Source organism: Falco cherrug, chromosome 6 (genome assembly GCF_023634085.1).
Source record: "Falco cherrug isolate bFalChe1 chromosome 6, bFalChe1.pri, whole genome shotgun sequence".
NCBI lineage: Eukaryota > Metazoa > Chordata > Aves > Falconiformes > Falconidae > Falco > Falco cherrug.
This window is the reverse complement of record NC_073702.1, coordinates 55,966,707-55,985,228: the sequence shown is the minus strand read 5'-3', so window position 1 is coordinate 55,985,228 and position 18,522 is coordinate 55,966,707. Positions and strand designations below refer to the sequence as shown.

General features: G+C 45.2%; 1 protein-coding gene across 11 annotated transcripts in view; it reads left to right on the top strand.

The window, feature by feature from the left end:
• The first annotated feature begins 6,655 nt into the window (after positions 1-6,655).
• The window catches only part of L3MBTL3 (L3MBTL histone methyl-lysine binding protein 3), an 84,318-nt gene continuing 72,451 nt past the window's right edge, over positions 6,656-18,522 (top strand). The window contains exons 1-2 of one of the 11 annotated variants that reach the window (XM_055713731.1): positions 6,656-6,731; positions 16,607-16,718. In XM_055713731.1, coding sequence (XP_055569706.1) covers positions 16,617-16,718 — 102 coding nt within the window. In that variant the 5' untranslated portion in view covers positions 6,656-6,731; positions 16,607-16,616. Of the gene's footprint in view, positions 6,732-6,802; positions 6,822-7,929; positions 8,114-8,304; positions 8,798-8,985; positions 9,344-9,435; positions 9,651-9,670; positions 9,878-9,928; positions 11,141-16,606; positions 16,719-18,522 lie in introns of those variants that run through there. The other 10 variants (XM_055713735.1, XM_055713738.1, XM_005432845.3 and 7 more) reach the window with 10 other exon arrangements.

Here is an 18,522-nt window from a genome sequence, read left to right as displayed (position 1 = left end):
AATTTAAGCCTCAGAGGAGTTTTGGTTTGCAAAGAATTCCCTGGGGGCTGAGAAGCTAGGAGGACTTGATGTAAAGTGTTATGGGAAGCTTGCCTCGGAACATGTGAAAATGAACTAGTTTCAGTAAAAGTACCTTTTCTGAAGTTCAGTTCCTCTTGAAAACTTAAAAGCATGCATCAGTTCGGTTATCACTGGATACTGAAATCAAATCATGTTGTGGGAAACTGTAAATGTAAGCCAACATAAGTAGATTCTTCCATGAATAGGCATCAGCCTGCACAGACTACTAACGTATACAGTTCTGTACTCAAAGCAAAAAGAATATCCTGCCTGCTTTGTTGTGGTAGCCAGGAGACTGAGTTCTCCATTAAAATGTGTTTGTTGAACCTTGAAATCTATAGCAAGCAGGTACTCCCACCTCTTATTATTGTGCATGATTATTTTTCTAAGAATCTTAGTTCATGACAATCCTTATTTTCTAGACAATAAATGAATTTTGGCAGATTGATTTCCTAGCATGAGGGGTTAGCACATAGCTTAAAATTCCAGAACAAAACCTCCCTTTTACTTGCCGAAGCCACTATTTACATTTACATGTATCAATTCATGATAGCAGGTATATAGTCACAATGCCCACTATTCCAGCCTAGAAACTGTAAGAGTTGACCCCACAAAGCCTGATGTCTCAGGATCTGTGACAATGCAATCTAAATTTCTCTGATTCTGAATAAGCCATTTGTTGTTGGTCTCAGAAACTGGCCCCATTAATATTCTCTGTTGCTTGTTAAAGAGGGAAATGCTATTGCTGCATACCCACGTGACATGACATCACGTGGGAAAATGTCATAAAGGACGCGCTTTTTGTTGTTCTACAGGGGATGTTGGGCCTAACAGTGAACAGGAGATGCTTTGTCTGTTGCTTTAATTGCAGTCACATTTGGTAGGCCTAGCTGATACCTGTTCTGCTGCAGTCCTAACTCTGAATTCTCAGGTAAGGAAAACCTCTTATCAGTGTCCAGAAAAGGACTGTTCGATGTTTGCGACAGCCTAGCTGCATTTCTGTATTCCTTCTGCTGCCTTTAACCATTGGCGTCAGGCTTGTGCATCAGCCACTTCAAGGAGAAATCTGCTCAGCGTAAACCTGTGCATTACGCCCCATACATCAAGCATGTATTGCCTGTTATATGCAGTTTGTCTTTCATCATTGATACCTTTATTAAGCAAAGGGGTTTATTGCTGGAACACACTATTAGATAAAAATCACTGAAAATAAGGAGGAGTCTACAGGCACACTTTGAGTCATCTGCTCTTATGCCTAGTACAAGCAATATTTGGGATTCTTTCCTCTTCATCCATTGCTGGACCAATTTATATATTGCTTGGAACATGCACATGTGGTTGTGAGTCACTAAGTCTGACACGTTGCTCTAAAAACTGTTCTGTTGCTCTCCAGTGAGAGCAAGTTCTTACCCTGCCATTGTGTCTTAAGGACCTTGGATGGGATTTCCCCTTCTTTTCCCCACACTGCCAGGCTTTGCCATCCAATCAGACCCACAGGATGAGCTATTTATTCACTTCCAGATATTTTTCAGCAACAGTTTTAGATCTAGAAATCCTACCAACAGTTATTAAAATAACCCCTTCATTTGTTGCCTATTTCAACAGAATTATCTTCCACATAAGGAGTGCAGGGTGCAACCCTTTCTCACTCAGCTTCTGTTCCCAAAAGTAATGTTTGTTCCTGTGCTGCCTCATCAACTTGCCTTCTTTGTGCATACTTAACAATACAGTCTTAGCTCTCAGAGTGACTACCAGCTTTTGGGTGACAGGTCTGGAGTATCCAGCTTGAATGGGCTTTCCAATGTCATGCTCTGCTGCAAGGCTGTTGTAATCTTATGCACAGCTGGAGCCAAAGCCTTTTGCTAAGGGAAATGATAACGGTGCTTATACGCAGGGTGTTCCCACACACCTTAGAAAGGACCATGCAGGAGCAGAGCTCTGTGTCAAAAAGAGCCCTGTGGCGGTTACCCTCTTCTCCACCCATAATCAAGATATTGCTCACGACTACCCCTTCAAACTTCATCTAGTAAACTCCATTTTAAAGACTACAAATCTTTTGCTGTTCCAGCTTTTCCTGATGCAGGTCCCCTCCCTTCTTCCCCCTTTCCTTCCTTGCCCTGCCACGCTCTGTCTGCCCCTTTCCACACCACTTGTCCCCCTCTGTGTTAAGTCTCTCTTTTACTACTCCCCAGCTTTCCCCTCCCACAGGACATTTATTCTTACCGATTTCTTGTGGCCTGTCACCCATTCCAGATCGCACACTCTCTGCTGTAACCTTTGTACCCCTCCTCCCTACCACTCGGAATGGTGCCCTCTCTTACTTCCTTCAACTGATTCAAGATTTAGCCAGTCCTCCGAGCCCTTCCCATATGGCCAACACACATGTCCAAGCTTCTAACGTCAGTCTTCTCCTGGCTTGAGAGTTCTCATCAATATTCCCAACAGAGGTCCTAATTTGCATTTGAGCCACTCTTACAAATGGCTTTTTCTGCTTTTACACCTCATTATTCTGGTCCAGTGCTTCCCAAACTTTTCATAGGCAATATTGCTCTAGATTCACTTCTGCACTGACAATTCCATAACTTCTCTATCTGCCTTTGAATTTCTTCAGGATGAAGACCACCTCTGGAAATCTTTGTAAGTCTTGTAACTTTGATGAAATCTTTGAAACACATACTTTACAATGCCCCAAAACTCCTTTCTCCAGAAACAAGCTCTCCAAGGCTGCGCCTAAGGTGCATCCAGGTGCATATTGGGCTGAAACCTGGCTGGAAAACACTGCTGTTTATTTCAAGTACTGACACTCAGGTTTCCCTTCTGGAAAAAATGACTCTTGCGTACCTGAGTTTCACTCTAGTATGGAGTTGGGATGTCGCCAGGGTACACACTCAGATTTGAAAGCTAGGAACTATTACTGGTTCTCCAGTTTAGTGTGGCATTCTAATCAACTTTGATAATTATTCTGCTATTAGTGGCAAAAACCAGTCGATTCTATTGATAATGAGTCAGTTGTTATTTTTTCCCATCTGCAGGGACATTAAATTCCCTGGAGAGGGAGCCAGCACTGTTGAGGGGAGCTGGAAACACCATGGGCTGCAATTTTTCTTTCTTGCAAGACAGGCACATACACCATCTCTCGTCATCCCTAATTTCTTAAAGCTTTTACACTTGTATTTTCCTGGCTTAGAGTTTTATATAGTAACATGTGCAACATTTTTTTGCTAGTGATTGCCCTCAAGCCCTCTTTCCTGTCCTCCTGGTTTGGCTTGGGGAAGAATCACGCGGCGGACTGGCGATTGTTACTGGTGAGAAAGGTCACACAAAGAGCTACACTGATTGCTAGAAGAAGGGTGATAAAATGTCACATGCAGGCCCTTTTGAGAAATAAGGCCATCTTTAAGGCATTTCAGTCTGTATTGCAGAAATCAAGACCCCAGAAGTGCCAAGTAATCCGGTAAAATGTAAATACTGATCCTCTTTTTTTCAGTTGATGTTTGGATATATGCTGAGGAATCACTACATCACATAACAGTATAAACCCAATATACAAACTGAATTGCTAATTTACATTTGTTTCCATTCACCACCTTAAATGGTATTCAAGATTTGGGATTTGGAAACCATGTACATGGATGTTCATGCGCATGCTCTTTGAAAAATAATCAGTATTTGGCTACAGCACAAACACCTATTCAATGAGCTACAAGAATACTCAGAGAGAGACCAAATTTAGATACCCCAAAATCTGTCATTAAACATACTGCCAAAATCATATTAAACGCCATACTTACATATAGAAAACAAGTGTTTGAAATTCTCTGTCTTTGGAATACATATGGAAGTCTAGTGTTAAAAAAAATGGCAACAGAACTAATGTTTACAGAGCGTATTTAAATAATGTTTAATCTATTTTTACTCAATAATTCTATATCGACAAAATAATGTGTTTATTATACATCACGAGCTGCCGCAATATGATTAGGGCAAGGATCGAAGAGAAGACAGAGAACAGAAGGTACCTTTATTAATTTCCCAGGTCCTTTTACTTTAATCAAAGAGCTATCCATTGGAAACTACTGATCCAATAAAGCAGCTATGCGCTGATTCATACACTCGGTTTCAGTTCTGACTTCCAATATATATCCTTCAAGGAGCTTTTCCACCTGTGTTGTCATTTTCTGTAAGTCTCCTATGACTTCTGCAAGCAGATTAGATGGATTAGAATATAACAGGGTTTTTGAAGTTCTGTGTTTCCTTTTAAGATTTTCAAAGGAAAAGGGACAAAGTCTCTTAAGTGTAAATAAAATAACTGCAGACAACTCACCATTTGTACTCTTAGAAACCCCTTTTCATAACAGGGTATGGTACACCCTCCCCCAAAACCTCGGTGTCATCTGGAGAAATAACTAGTATAGGTCAAGTGTCCTAAAGAGTTTTAAATAGTACCAAATTGTATCATTCTTTAAGTGCCTTCTGCAAAGCCCAGCTAACTTAATGCTACAATAGAATAATCTAGTTATTTGGCAACTATCTGCATAAAAACATTTCAATAACGTGGGGAAATAATTTTCAGAAAAGCACTGAATGACTTCAGTCATAGTTTATTCTTTGTTTCTAACACATGAATTTCTTCAACTAAGTGGTGGGAAGTAGGAATTTTCTCATCCTTTACTATTTTTTGCATCTGTGTTTTAGAAGAGTTTAAATGTATGTTATCACTAATTATTACAATTAGGTTAATACTGTTTTCTGTAATTAGTTTCTAATGAACATATGTTCATTGATGAAAACGGCAGCCTATATGCAATGCCGTTTGAGCTGAAGGGGCGTGAGAAATGCTCTTCGTAGGCTACCATGTATTGTGCTTAGGCACCGCTCCTGTAAACACTTAGGTGTGAGCCCCATTTTATTGCTGTGAGATAAATTAATTTAAATAAATGAGAATATCTCAAGATAGTATGGTAAAAGTCTAAGTAAAGTCATGTCTAAATTGGTTGAGCATGGGCATATTTTAAGGGACGAGAGTTGTCAAGCCTGATTCTTAAATATTTTAATGCACGTTCTAAAGTACGTATGCTGCTGCACAGAAGCTGAGCCTGGGAAGTCCTGTCTGAGAAGAACCACCTCTGCCCATCATTGGGATACTACTGTAATACAGTGTGTATCCATAATAGCAAAAAGGTTGCATTTGGTCTTGTATAAACCATTTTATTAGTTATTCTGACTTTGTAGGTGAGCATTTTTGCCATGTTTTTACTTCTATTGATATTTAAGACTTGTATCTATTCTGGGATATTTATTAGTATTTCTATTCAAGTAATTTGGGCCAAAGCTGTCACTGTACCTTTAAAAGGGAGCATATATAAAACCAAGAGAAAGCAACACATTGTTCATTAATGGGATTAACTAAAGATATACTGACATTTGGGGGTTATTTTAAGAGATATACAATAATATGCCAAACTATCAAAAATTCAAAATTCATTTTGCCCATTTTTTTGCCTCAAGGACAGAGTCACTCAGGGAGATAATCTATGGTCTGAACATTTAGGATGAGTATAATTAAGGTTATGTTCTGTGTTGTTTTATACTTTGCCTGCATATATATATACACACACACACACAAAACATACATTTTATATATATATATATATATACACACACACACATACACACACATTTTTTGAAGTGATTGCAAACCTCCATCCTCCCTCTTCCCCAGTCTGGTTAGGCCTCTTGTGGGTCTGTTTTGCTTAATGCTTTTATGCATAGCAGACCTCCCGGTAGGTGAAGGAGGTCCACCCTGGCCAACCCCACCAGCTGAGATGGGCCTTTCAGTTTCTGCTGTTCCCTGAACAAGGGACGGGAAATAAACGCTTTTTTCTTTACGAATACAGGGCAAGGGTGGCGAGGCAGGTGGCCCGTCCGAAACCACCCCGAGCCGGTACGCCGGCCAGGTTTCGGGGAAACGAGGCCGGTCACAGGGCACACCTCCACGCTGCTGGGGCGCGGGGGACCCGGCTCCGCGCTGCCCGGCCTCGCCCCCTCCCGGTGCCGGTGCCCCCGCCGGGGAGGCTGCGGAGCGGCTGCCCGCCCCGCTCCCGCAGCTCCCGCACTTCTCCCCGGTGCGGAACCGTCCTGCCTCTGCCCCGGGTCTGGTTTATGTCGAGGATGGGGGCCGAGAGCCGCGGGCAGGCTCTCCCCGGCCTGCCGGCGCCCACCGCCCAGCCTCACCGGCACCTGGCGGGACCGCCGGGGACCAGACGCCCCCCCCGGGCCCGAGAAGTGCGAGGCATTCTTTTTGAAAGCGCCCAAAATAGCGCGCGGCTGCTGCACAAGTCTCCTTATTATTCCTCCGGCGTCGGCAGTCAGTCGTGGGGGACGATGCACCTCCGCCGGAGCCGCGGCTGGCGGCTGTTTTCGGTAAGGGCGCCGGGTGCCGCCGCCGGGTGCCGGCTGCCGCTGCCGGCGGCTGGGGCGCAGCGGCAGCGCGGGCGAGGGAGGAAGAGCAGCCGCGGCGGCGGCGGCGGCGACGGCGGCGGCGGCGGCGGCGGCAGTTTCCCCTTTCCCCAGCCCTGGCTCCGCGGGCGCATGCTCACTGGTGCCCGCAGCCCTGGACCATATTTGTCAGGACTACTCGAGAGACGGAGAAAGAGAGAGAATTTGGGGGGGTAAGGAGCGGCGGGTTCCGATCTGATCCGCAAGCCGTTTAGGGAGCTGCAATGGCAAAGGCTGGTGACGGGTTTTAATTTTCCCCCTAGGTGAGGATGAAAGTTAGAGAGAGCGCGAGAGATAAAGGGAGAGACGCACCTCCCCTCCCTCCCTTACGAAACGTATCTGGGGAAGGGGAGGGGGGCTTCTCCCCCACCACCTCGAGCAGAAAGGATGGAAGTTAATGCCGGGGAAAGTGGGCAAGTGACTCGTCAAGTGGCTGGGGAGCGGCTGGGGCACCGGGGATCTCACTAAATCATAAGTGTACGAGTGTGAAAGAGGAACAAAAGAAAGAGAGAGGTGCCTGGTATTTCTTTTTCTCTTCCCAAACACATGAAAGGAGTACATGTGTGTATATATATATATATATGCGCTGTATATTTATATACATACACAGGCACGCACGCACGTATGTGTATGTACATATAGATATATATACACACACACGGGGGAGGGAGCTGTGGAAATGTGTTTGGGGGGGGGCTTTTTTGGGGGGGAGGGGGTTCCGAAGGGAGGGGGAAGGGAAGGGGAGAGACATTTTGCAGACTTGCCCCACCAATGAGCTTGTCAGTTGGCTCCATTTAATGACACTTACGGGGCACCGCCGCGCCGTTGGGAACAATGTGATGCGGGTGCAGCGGCGGGGCGGCGGGGGGGTGCATGGGTGTGCGTGTGCGTGTGAGCGCCGGGCGGGGAGCGAGCGGAGGGGAGGGAGGGGGCTCGCTGCCACCGGAGCCCCCCCTCCCCAGCCCCGGCTCTTTGTTCACACAGGCTGAAGGACGGGGAGAAGTGCGGGCTGCCAGGGGGCAATGCGCAGCCGAGAGGGGTGTGAAAAAGCCCCGGCTTTTTTGGTCGGAAGCGGCGAGAGGTGGCGGCCGCCGGGATATACCGGTTGAATGTGCCGTGGCTCCCCGTGTGCGAAGGCCTCTTCAGCGCGCAGCGGAGAGAGTTTGTATTTTCCGTCGCTCCTGCACTTTGTGTGATTGTGTGCGAGAGATATTTAAAATATAATCATCTCCCAATTTCCGCCATTTTGGGGAAAGTTTGCACACACATACACATACAAAAAAAAAAAAAGCTTGAAGCAATTTTTTTTTTTAAAGAGGCGGAAAAAAAAAAAAGTCTTTCGCTCGAGTGCTCAGTTCCTGCCTCTGTGCGGTGCGTGCGCCGCGCTCGCTGCGGCAGACATGTGAGGCGGCGGGGGAACGGCCCCTGCCCGCTCCGGGCTGCGTGCGGCGGCGGGGGCCGGCGCCTGTCACCGCCGCCGGCTGCGCGGGCTGGCCCGGGGGGCTGCCGGAGGCCGGCCCCGGCGTGCCGGCGGTGTATGTGAGTGCACATACACGTGAGTGCGTATTTTGCCGAGGATGGGGGGGCAGGGGCAGGGACTAGGTCACGGCTTTTCTGTTAAGTTGCGCGCTCGCGCCTGAAGTGCGGCCGGGGTGGGGGAGCGGCCCCCGCGCACACGCCCGTCTCTCCCCGTCTCCGCAGCCGGTGCATGCAACAACAGGATACAGGCACACTTGTTCTCGCTAACGTGTGCGAGGCGGTGTTTTTTCGGCGGCGGGAGGCGGAAAGCGATTTTGGGAGGGTGGGGGGAGCGGCGGACGACGGGAAGGCGCTCCCGCGGAGCGGCCGCCCGCCCCTGGCCGGGGCCGGGGAGAGGCCGCCGGGGCTGTAGCGCCCGGGGCGCGGGGCGCCGCGTCGGGGCCGCAGCGGAGCCCGTTCCCCACCCCCATGTTTTTTCCCCCCTCCCCGTCGGAGCGGGCGCACACGAGAGCGTGAGAGAAAAAGTTGCTGCGCGGGGCCGGGCGCTGGAGGCTGCGGGCCGGGCAGGGGCGAGCTCTCCGGGGAGGCGGCGTGTGCCGGCCCCTCCCGCGGGAAGGGGTGACTCCGCCGCCGAGGGATGCCCGGGGATCGGCTGCGAGCGGCCGGGGAGCAAACCCCCGCAGCCCCCTAGAAAAAAAAGAACTCGCCCCTCTCCTCCTCCTCCTCCTCCGCGCTGGGGGAGGGGAGGAGGGAGGAGAAGGTAACGTTTCTCTTCTTTTTTTTTTTTACGCTTTTTATTTTTTTTTTTCCTTTCCACGCGGAGACAGCCTCCTTTTCCCGGATCCCGGTCTCGGGGAGGGTGGGGTAGGGGTGGGGGTTGGAGGGGGGGCGGGAGGAAAAAAAACCAAAGGACCCGGTAAACAAGCGGAGTCCCTCTCTCGTTGTGCAACTTCCTCAGGAACACTTAACACCCAGTTCCTCTCCCACCCCCGCCCGCACCGCGCTCGCCCCCGCCGCCGCCCCCACGCCGGGGCCGGGGGGCACTCTCCTCCCGCTCGACTGAATTGCCCGGGGCGTGGGGGAAAGAAAAAAAAGCCAAATTCGGGAAAGAAACGGAGCAACTTGAGAAGCACTTTCCCCGAGCGCTCCCCCCGAGGAGCCGGCCGGGACGGGCGGGCGGGCGCTTTTGTCTCGGTGGTTCTGCCCGAGCCCGGGGAAGACGCGGACCTGAGCCCGGGTTTTCTCCATAAAGTTTCAAGTGCAGCAAAAACACGCCGCAAAACTGGCCAAGGAGGGACCTCTGGCGGTAGGCCGCGGGCTGCCGGCGCCAGGGAGCGGCGGCCGCGCCCGCCGGGCCTCGCCGCCGCGTTCCGGCTGCCGCGCCGCTCCGCCGCGCCGTGCGGGCGGGAGGGCCGGCTCCGGGGCGGCCGCGGCCGGGGCCCAGCGGCGCCGGGGGCCGCCGCGGGTGGGCCGGGCTCACGGGCTGCGCGGGGAGCGGCGGGGGGCGCGCCCCGCGGCCGTGTCACTTGTCCCACCCGGGCGCGCGGTGTGAGCCCCGGGGAGCAGGCGCTGCGTGGGAGGGAGGCCCGGGGAGATGCGGCAGCCGGCGGGCGGTGAGGGTCGCAGCCTCCTCCCTTTCTTCTGATTACCTGTGCCTAACGGCGTGGCGTGTGCCAGCCTTGCAGCGGAAGCGCAAATGGAACCGCGAGTTGTGTTTTCGGTTTTGTGCTGTTCTGGGTTTCTTTTTGGTTTCCCTCATAGAGTCGGGTGGCCCAGGGCCGACCGTTTCTGCTGGTTGTTTCCGCTCGCGAATGGATGCTCGCTCTGTGCTAGATACCAGGTGATGAGCATCAATGAAACTTGTGATGGAAAAACTTTGGCGTGCATCGTTTTAGGAAATAGTCCGTGTTCGGGATCGTAACCCAGTTTTTGTAATGGGAATATAAAAGCTGTTCAGAAAACCAGTACATTTCACCAAGGAAGTTACCACGTTCCCAGAAGTTTGTATGATGAACATCTCTAAGAGAGAAACTCCCTGAAACTAGCGGCTGAAGGCAGTAACACCACCCTGCTTCAGTTGGGGTGTGCTGGGTGCTGGATTTTTCCAGATGTGACTTCAGTGGCTTTATGGTCCAGTTGGGCTTCTCGTGAACTGGTGCTCTAATGAAGGTGGCTGAAGCAGTGATCTTGGGTTTTGTTGTCACTTGGGCAATTGCAGTGAACTCCGTTTTTTGTTGCAGTGGTGCGTTTCACCTTCAGTTTAATGAATTTTTCTAGAGTGCTGCCTTCGAAAGTTCTAATAACTAAGGAAAATGATTATGTGGCAAGTCCTTTTCCTCTTGACTTGTTAGTTTCACAGGGCAACACCTGTTCTATAAAGTAAGATGGTTGACTTTTTGTGGGCTATTCCATTTACTCATGAGTTTTTTAATAGTGCTCTTCGGTAGGGTGGTGGATGGTGAGTGATGGGTGTGAGGAACCAGTGAGATTACCTGGCACGGGGCTTACCGAAGAAAGCGATAGCATCTCTGTAGTGGTGGCTTATTAGTCCTCCAGTAGTAGGACCGCTCATCACAATGGGAGATACGAGCTCTTCATGAATTGGAGAGAAGGGAAACTGTAAATGCAGTAACCTGCTGAGCACATTTAGGAGCTAGAAGAAGGTGAATTAATTGTATAAGGACAGCAGAGCTCATGGAAGCTGCTGAGAACTGGCAGAAGAGGAGGGCGTGAGTCAGACAAAAGGAGTGTTCAGATGTGTATTGAATTAACTCGGGGAAGGAAATAACAATTTGAAATAAGTCAGGTGATACTCGGCGTGAAGATTTGGTGCGTCACAGTTCTCAGAGGTGTCTGCACAGGGAAGGGATGGAGGCACAGATAAACAAATGCAGTTTTCTGTAACTTTCTGTGCCTGGTTCAAGGAATTAAGAGAAATTAAGCCACAGGATTTCAGAGTTGTACTCAGGTCTTACTATCTGAGTAGGTTAAATCTCCACTCAGGGCTGCACAGACAGTAACAGAAATAAAGGAGTCATGAAAGCGTTGCGGAGGAAATACTTCTTCAGCGTGAGGTAAAAAAAACAACCAAAAGTTGTTATTGGTAAGTTTAATTAGAATATGGTGTAGCTTTGGTATTGGGTAACTATTGTTGTTACAGTGTTCTGTGGATATTTGAAAATGTGGTGGTAGATAAATGCTGCGTGCAACTGTGTTACCCAGTTTCTAGCAATGGTATGGCAGTACTTGTGTTAGCTCACTGACAAGGACCAGACTCAAGCAAGGACAGCGTGAACCTCCTTTAGCACTGGTGCAGACTCAGGGTCCACAGCATTTTGTAATGTGTATGTGGCCAGATTCTTTCTGTGAGAAAGAAGTTTTAAGCTGAAGTATTGGGAAGGAGGAACAAACATACACAGTATCCCTGGAGGATCTCGCAGACAGAAGAGTAGCCACATAAAATAAGAGGAAATAATGCTAAAGGGACATCATCAGTAGGAAATCTGGTCCATTTTCTGTTACAAGTGTCAAGAATGGCAAAGAATTTTAAGCCGTGGTTCCTTTGTGAACACATGTATAAGCTATATATCTCATCTTTATTACAAGTAAGTTATTTTAAACTGTATGAGCAACAGGCAAAATAGAGAAATTTACTTGAACAACTCTTCAGCACATGGACTAGAAACATGGCAGGAACTACATGAAGTAATTCCTAAACAGCAAAAAATGAGGTTTTGAAGGAAATGTGTGATCTGCAGATACTTCTTTTAATGAAACATTAAAATAATTGAATCATGAAATGGATACAAAACAAAGCACATATTGAAATGTGGTGGATAGCCTCAAAGCATTTTACTGTTTCCTGCACTGTTCTTGTTGTGGTTGTTTTTCTTTAAGTGAAGAATCAGGTGCAAAAGATGAAGGGTGAGAAAGAGACAAGTGTGAGGTGTACCCAGCTCAAAGAAAGGACTGCAAGGAGAAAAGCAGGACTCACCCCAGTGGGTTTACAGTCAGTTTGGCTCTGCTTTTGCTGTCATTATGAAGCTAGCTTAATACAAAATCCGTACGAAATAGAGGGAGCTTACATTGCGAGGGGTAATTCTGCTCCTCTGGTTCTGGTGGTGTAACAAGTCAGCCCTGGTAGTATTCACATTCTTACATGTTCAGTAGAGCTGAAGGTGAGTATCCACTTGTCAGGATCCTGGTGCCTAGAAGCTAGTGTATTTGCAGCTCTGGTACAGAATTGTCCCCATCTGATCCACTTCCTGATTTATTTTCCGGATTTATTGTGTGGGGAGGGAAAATATGTCCCTGTCGCCCATGGGTGCTATACCAAGCAGCCTCCTACTTGGAGATGCCCAAAATACCCGTCTATGGTATTAAGACAAAAACCGCATCTGTTGCTTTTGTGAACATCCATCAGCACTGGTTTCATGCAGCCCTGTGGGGAAGAGGGTCCATGGCTTGGCTCCATAAGGACATCACCTTATCATCATCCTCCTTGGTGCCACTTGCTGAGACCTCCTCTGGCTTCACATGCCCAGTTTTGCTTCTCTTTGCAGGAGGAGCTGTCGGCTGGGGAGAGGACCAGCGTGGGGCAAATCTGTTAGTCTGTCCTGTCTTTGTGGCTACAGAAGTCCTAAAAAGTTAAAATAACACAAAGAAAAGACTGGTGACCTGGTGTTGAGTTGGCCCTGCTGGCTAGAAATACGGACATTTCACAGGTGGCATTTTAGATTTGCAAAATTTGAGTAGACGTCAGGTAGTTTTTTAAAGCAGTGACTGAAAGAAAGAATTGTATTATTACTTTTTGACATATTCAGTACGTAACCCTATAATTACTTCAAAAACTACTTGTAAGTTTAATTGGCGTATTCTCTCCTGTTTCTTTGCTTTACATCTTTAGAGAGTCTTTTGCCAGATGAAACGATCTCATTTTTAGTGCTGTTATTAAGTATCTCCTCTGTGAGATACTCATTTATTGTTGAGCCAGTTGGTAAAAATGAAGGTCTTTCTAAAGGATGTGTCTAATCTTATTTTATATGCTTGCTTATTCTAATGAATTTATTATATATGTCTAAAAGTTAATGTTGAAGTATTAACATGCAGCACACTCCTCTATAAATGTTATAGCTTATGGCTGTAAAGACTGAGATACAGCTACATCCTTAATAGTGGATTTTGGAGATGCTTTTGGAAGATGACTATTCCAAGTTGTTACTGTCATGTCCTTTCCGTCACATCGGATGGCATTCAGAATGTGGCAGGCATAAGGAGAGTACTGCAGTTACTTTGCCCCTTATTCATCTAGTATTTTTACTACTGTTCTGGAAGCATAGCAACAGGAATGATAGTTAATGAAATCATTATGGATGGAGTTATACTAGTTCAGAGAACTACATCAGAGCTTTAGAAACGAAAATGAAAATGAGCAGATAAGGCATTCTGTAGTTTTCTTTGTTCTGTGATTTAGATATATATATTGCGATGATTTAATCCTTTTTTAGTACCTCATTGCTGTAACAATTTAATTGGTCTCCATCTCCCTCCTTATTATCATTAGTAGAGGGATATAGCCCTATCTTTGATGTGTTCAAACTCAGCAAAGCTGGAAACAGATATTTTGTTAAACGTAATTCCTTTTGGTAAATTCATTTCTATCTGCATTGCCCTGTGACCTTTTTATCCCTACCAGGAACACTTCTGTAGCCTGCAGAATGGGAATGTACAGATCATGCCTTTGATGCTGAGTTAATTTTAAAAGGAAAACAACAATTAATACCTTATCAAACAGTAGAATGTATCATTATTACAGATTGTTACTTGAGGAAACTCTGTTAGGTGTAACTAAATTAAAATCTGTATGTTTTCTTCTGAGAAATACACCCTGAACATTTCTGTTAACAATTTTTTTTTTAACTTTTACAGTTTACATCTTGCCTGAGTAGGATAGGCTCTTAAGTTTTTTTTTTTTCCTCCATGTCATTTTTTCCCCAACTGTTTCTGTTAAAAACTGTCTATAATGAGAGTGGCACTATCAGAGATGCCAGCATCTGCTGGAGCAGCTGTCCACTGCGCCTTGCTCCATGGGACAGCAGCCGCTGCGAGGAAACATTTCACCACAGCCTCCCAAGTCTCTTCCCATCTTCTGTCATGCCTTCTGCAGAAATGGTTGGAACATGTTTTTTATAAGAGGGCTGAGTGAAATGTCCTCTAAGTAGGGTGGTGGTTTAAGATTACTTAGAAACTTCAGTTAATGCAGACACAGCTTTGCCTTTGATTAGCCAGGCTAATAGCAGCGGGCTCGTTATGCCAGTGTGCTTCAACCAGCATGTTTCAGGTCCTTAAAATTTCATGGGTTTCTGGATAGATCCAATTTCTCAGCTACTCCTTAGCAACTTGGGTTTTGTGTTCTTGAGAGAAGGCCCGTGCCATTGTGCTGCAGCTCAGTTTGGTGGAAGCCTGCTTGAGTTGGTCTGCTGTGGTGTGGAAGCTGGATGCTTGGTGGGCTTGAGCTCTGCGATGTACTGTGCTCTTGGATCAAACAGAGATCATCCAAGTTGTATTGCAGGAGGTGCCCTGAGGTGAGGTGGTGGATTTTGCCTGGGAGTGATTTTAAAAGATAAGCTCTGTGGCTTTGGAGAATTTATCCATTTGCACTGAATTAATTTAGATTTATTGACATACGAGTTTTTGTGCATTAACAGTATGGTTTTCAATACTTTCTCATAGAGAACTAATGAAATTAGAGATGGAGAAGACCCATTGAATCATGTGGTTTTTCTTACTTCAAACTTGTCATGTGAAATACATGAAGTTTTCTCAAAGCCCCTTCTGTGAACCCTACCCATCGTATGAAATGAAGGGGAATGCAGAAACTTTCACTTCAGGCAGTGGTTACTGACTGACGTCCAGCTCCTGTTAGCCTGATACTGTGTAGTGAAAGTACTTCTGGAGTAAGGTGTTGCTCAGGGTTTTAAAGAGTTGAGGAGGAAAGAAAAGAGGAACCCAAAGAGAAATACAAGGGAGTCCACATTGTAGACCCAAACCCAAAGCAGTATCTGTCTGTAGTGGTGGTGTTACAGTGATTCTTAGATTTTTTTGATGAAAAAAATGTAAATTTGATTATTTTTCACGTCAGACAACTAGCTAAGCATTTTTCTTCTCAAACTTTCGGTAAAAAGCTTCACGACAACCTGAGTTCTGCTTGGTTTGCATCTTTTTCTGTTATCTGTGAGTGAACAAATACCACTCATTCTTTTTTGTGAAAATTCCAAATTTCCAGAGAGTATTAATAGATATTTGCTGATTTTGGGAGTGGGACCTCACTTAGAAATTAGATTTTAGAAAACAAGGTCAAGCACTGAGGAATCTCTCTACCCATTTGAATTTCAATTACTGATACTTGCAGCAAAAGTTTGCAGTCTGCAGACGGTGTATGAGACTTGGAAAGTGTTTGTTAAAAAAGTTCAGAAAGTGTAAATTTGAAAAGGGGTGAGCTTTTGCTAATAGTTCACAAACCAAAGACAGTGCTAATTTTACTGCATATTATTTCAGCTGCTAAGCATAACGCAGTGGTTCTTCAGAAAGAAAATGAATGAGTCAGATTTTACATTGAACAAATAATAAACTAGGCCACAGTTTTAAAGATCGCTGGGTTTGTAAGAAGTAGAAAGGAAGAAGTTGGTGGTAGTCACAACTGGCTGTGAGAAACATCTGCAGGTCAGTGCAACTGGTGCCATCTTTGTGGCAATGACAAGTGGTGGGCCAAAGCTCAGGGTCAGTGGCAGGTCTTATATACCTCTCTTGCTTGTGCAAATTATTTGGGTTAAACTCATCACAGAAGAGGGTGTTCAAATCCACTATTTCTGAAGATAAATATTCTTTTCCTCTCATTTCACTGTTCTGAAACAGAGGGATCCAATAAAATAGTCTTGCAAAGCAGTAGTTTTCTCTGGTGTATATGTTCTAACCTACATGTAAATAAATTTCACAAATGCAAATAAAAATTTAGTGAAAACATATGGAAACAGACCAGGAATATTTGGGTGTCTTGAGTCAGATGGTGAAAATGAGACAGTTTCAAATTAATTTTGAAATTTTAATTTGAACTTGGGTGAAGCATTCACATCAGCATGTTATCTGATATTAAGGGAAAGCAGTTCTATTAATCAGTGCCTAATGTATTTATTATAGGCATGCACTCATGTCTTGCCTTCCCCAGAACAAATGTTTTTCCTAGGTGTACTTGAGGTGTTTTCCCCATGTCAGTTTCTTTGCAGTTTGAAGTTTTTAATTTCTTTGCAGTGCAGCCTTGTTAATAGCCTCCTCATGTGTAAAACAAGTATTATTTCTTTAAGATTTTCAAAAGGTTTTGCCTTGCTTGTCTTACATTAGTGTATATTACCAGCATTGTCATCAGTTGTCCACATTGCCAGTGTGCTGAGGGAAGCATGGATGTTAATCTATGAAGTACATTTGAAGAAATGCCCAGCGATAAAAGCATTAAACCACTTACAGCATTTTCAGATAAAATCTTTTTATTTTTTAATTTTTTTTTTTTTTTTAGTACATGCATCATGAATGAATCTGCTTCTAGTGGAAATGGTCAAGAGTTTGATGTATTTAGTGCTATGGACTGGAAGGATGGCATAGGTACTTTGCCAGGAAGTGACCTAAAGGTAAGATACATAATTTTTTTAATAAGCGAAATAAAAACGTTAAATGGCAAAAGAATGCATTTCACAAGCTGGTATGTAGGTATCTGCTTTTATGAATAAAACATGAATCGCAGCTCTTGAGTTAATGTAGCCTGTTACCTTTTAGCTCTGGAGTTTCTTGATTCAGTTTCTGGTGCTGGCACAGACAGCCGTCATCCCTGTAGGAAGGCATAAATTAGCACAGCCTCACTATATAGACAGAAGTAATCAAGTGCACAAAATCCAAAAGAAAAGTGTGAAAATACAGTCCACTTAGAGCATTATATTACTGTATCATTAAGAATCTTTATACTGTCATTGACTCTGACAGTCTCATATTCTTAGTTCTTTTTATTTCTAAAAATAGTTTATTTTTGCTATGCTTTTGTCATGTGGGTGCCTAGAAAAATGAATAAAGTGAGTGCATCTGAGCTTGGTATAGTTTAGAAATTTGAATGATAGCAGAACAGTACTTCTAATTACATTTGTCACACTGGTGGTATTTACTGAAGTAAATGATAACAATTTTGTTTTCAAAATATATATTTTTAAAAAATTTATGTGATACTTTTTAATGTGTTGTCAGAAGATGTCTTATGTTGTATTAGCTAAAAATACAGTTTCAATATTAGAGACTTCCTTGCACCTATTTCCTGTTGATTTTAGTCAATATTTTCATATCATTCCATTTAGACTAACATTGATGAGGTTTTCTCATAGTTTATGTTTTAAAAAGAATCTCACAAGAAAATATGTTTTTTAAAAGAACTTCATATACTGTTGTGCCTGTGCAACAATTTCTGTTGTTGAAGAGTCAAAAAGTGTTTGAAATTCATGTTGTGAGTGTGTTTTTGTGTTGTTTTTTGTAAATCACACAACCATAGAATAGAATCACAGAATAATTTTCTTTAGAACAGACCTCAGAGCACCACCTCGGAGCACCTCAGGCCAACTTGACTGAGGTTGCTCAGGGCCAAGTCCAGTACGGATTTAGTTGTCTCCAGGGTTGGAGATACCACAATCTCTCTGGGCAGCCTGTTCCAACATTTGACCACCCTCATAGTGATTTTTTTCTTTTTATAGATACTTTGTTGGAATTTCCCCTTTTGCAGCTTGTGCATGTTGTCTTTAGTCCTTTCACTGTGCACAGCTGAGGAGAACCTGGCTCCATCCCCTCTCTATCCTCCCATTAACTACTGGAAGACAGCAGTAAAATCTCTCCTCTGTTGAGAGCAAGCAAACAAGTTTGCTCAGCTTCTCCTTGCATGTCATTTGCTACAGTCCCTCTTTGTTTTAGTGGCCATCCACTGGACCTGCTTCAGTATGTCAGTGTCTTTCTTATGCTGGACACAGTGGTCCGTATATAGTCTCATCAGAATTAAACAGAGGCGAATAATCAGTGAATAATCAGTTCCCTCGACTCACTGGCTACGCTCTTGCTAAAGCAGCCCTGGGTGCTCACGGCTGCCTTTGCTGCCCAGGCACATTGCTGACTCATGTTCAACTCACAGGGCATCTTCTGCAAAGTTGCTTTCAAATAGTCTGCCCCCAGGCTGTACTAGTGCATGCAGCTGTTCTGTCCCAGGTGCAGGGCTTTGTGCATGCTTTTGGTTGTAGACCTTCATGAGATCTTGTTAGCCATTTTTTCAGCATGTCAAGGTCTTTCTGAATAGCAACATAGCCCTTCAGTTTTATCAGCCACTCCCTCCAATGTGATTTACTTTTGCTGCTTCTACACATAGAGAAGCCTTTCTTGTTGCCTTTGCTGGTTTCTTCTGCAGCTGAG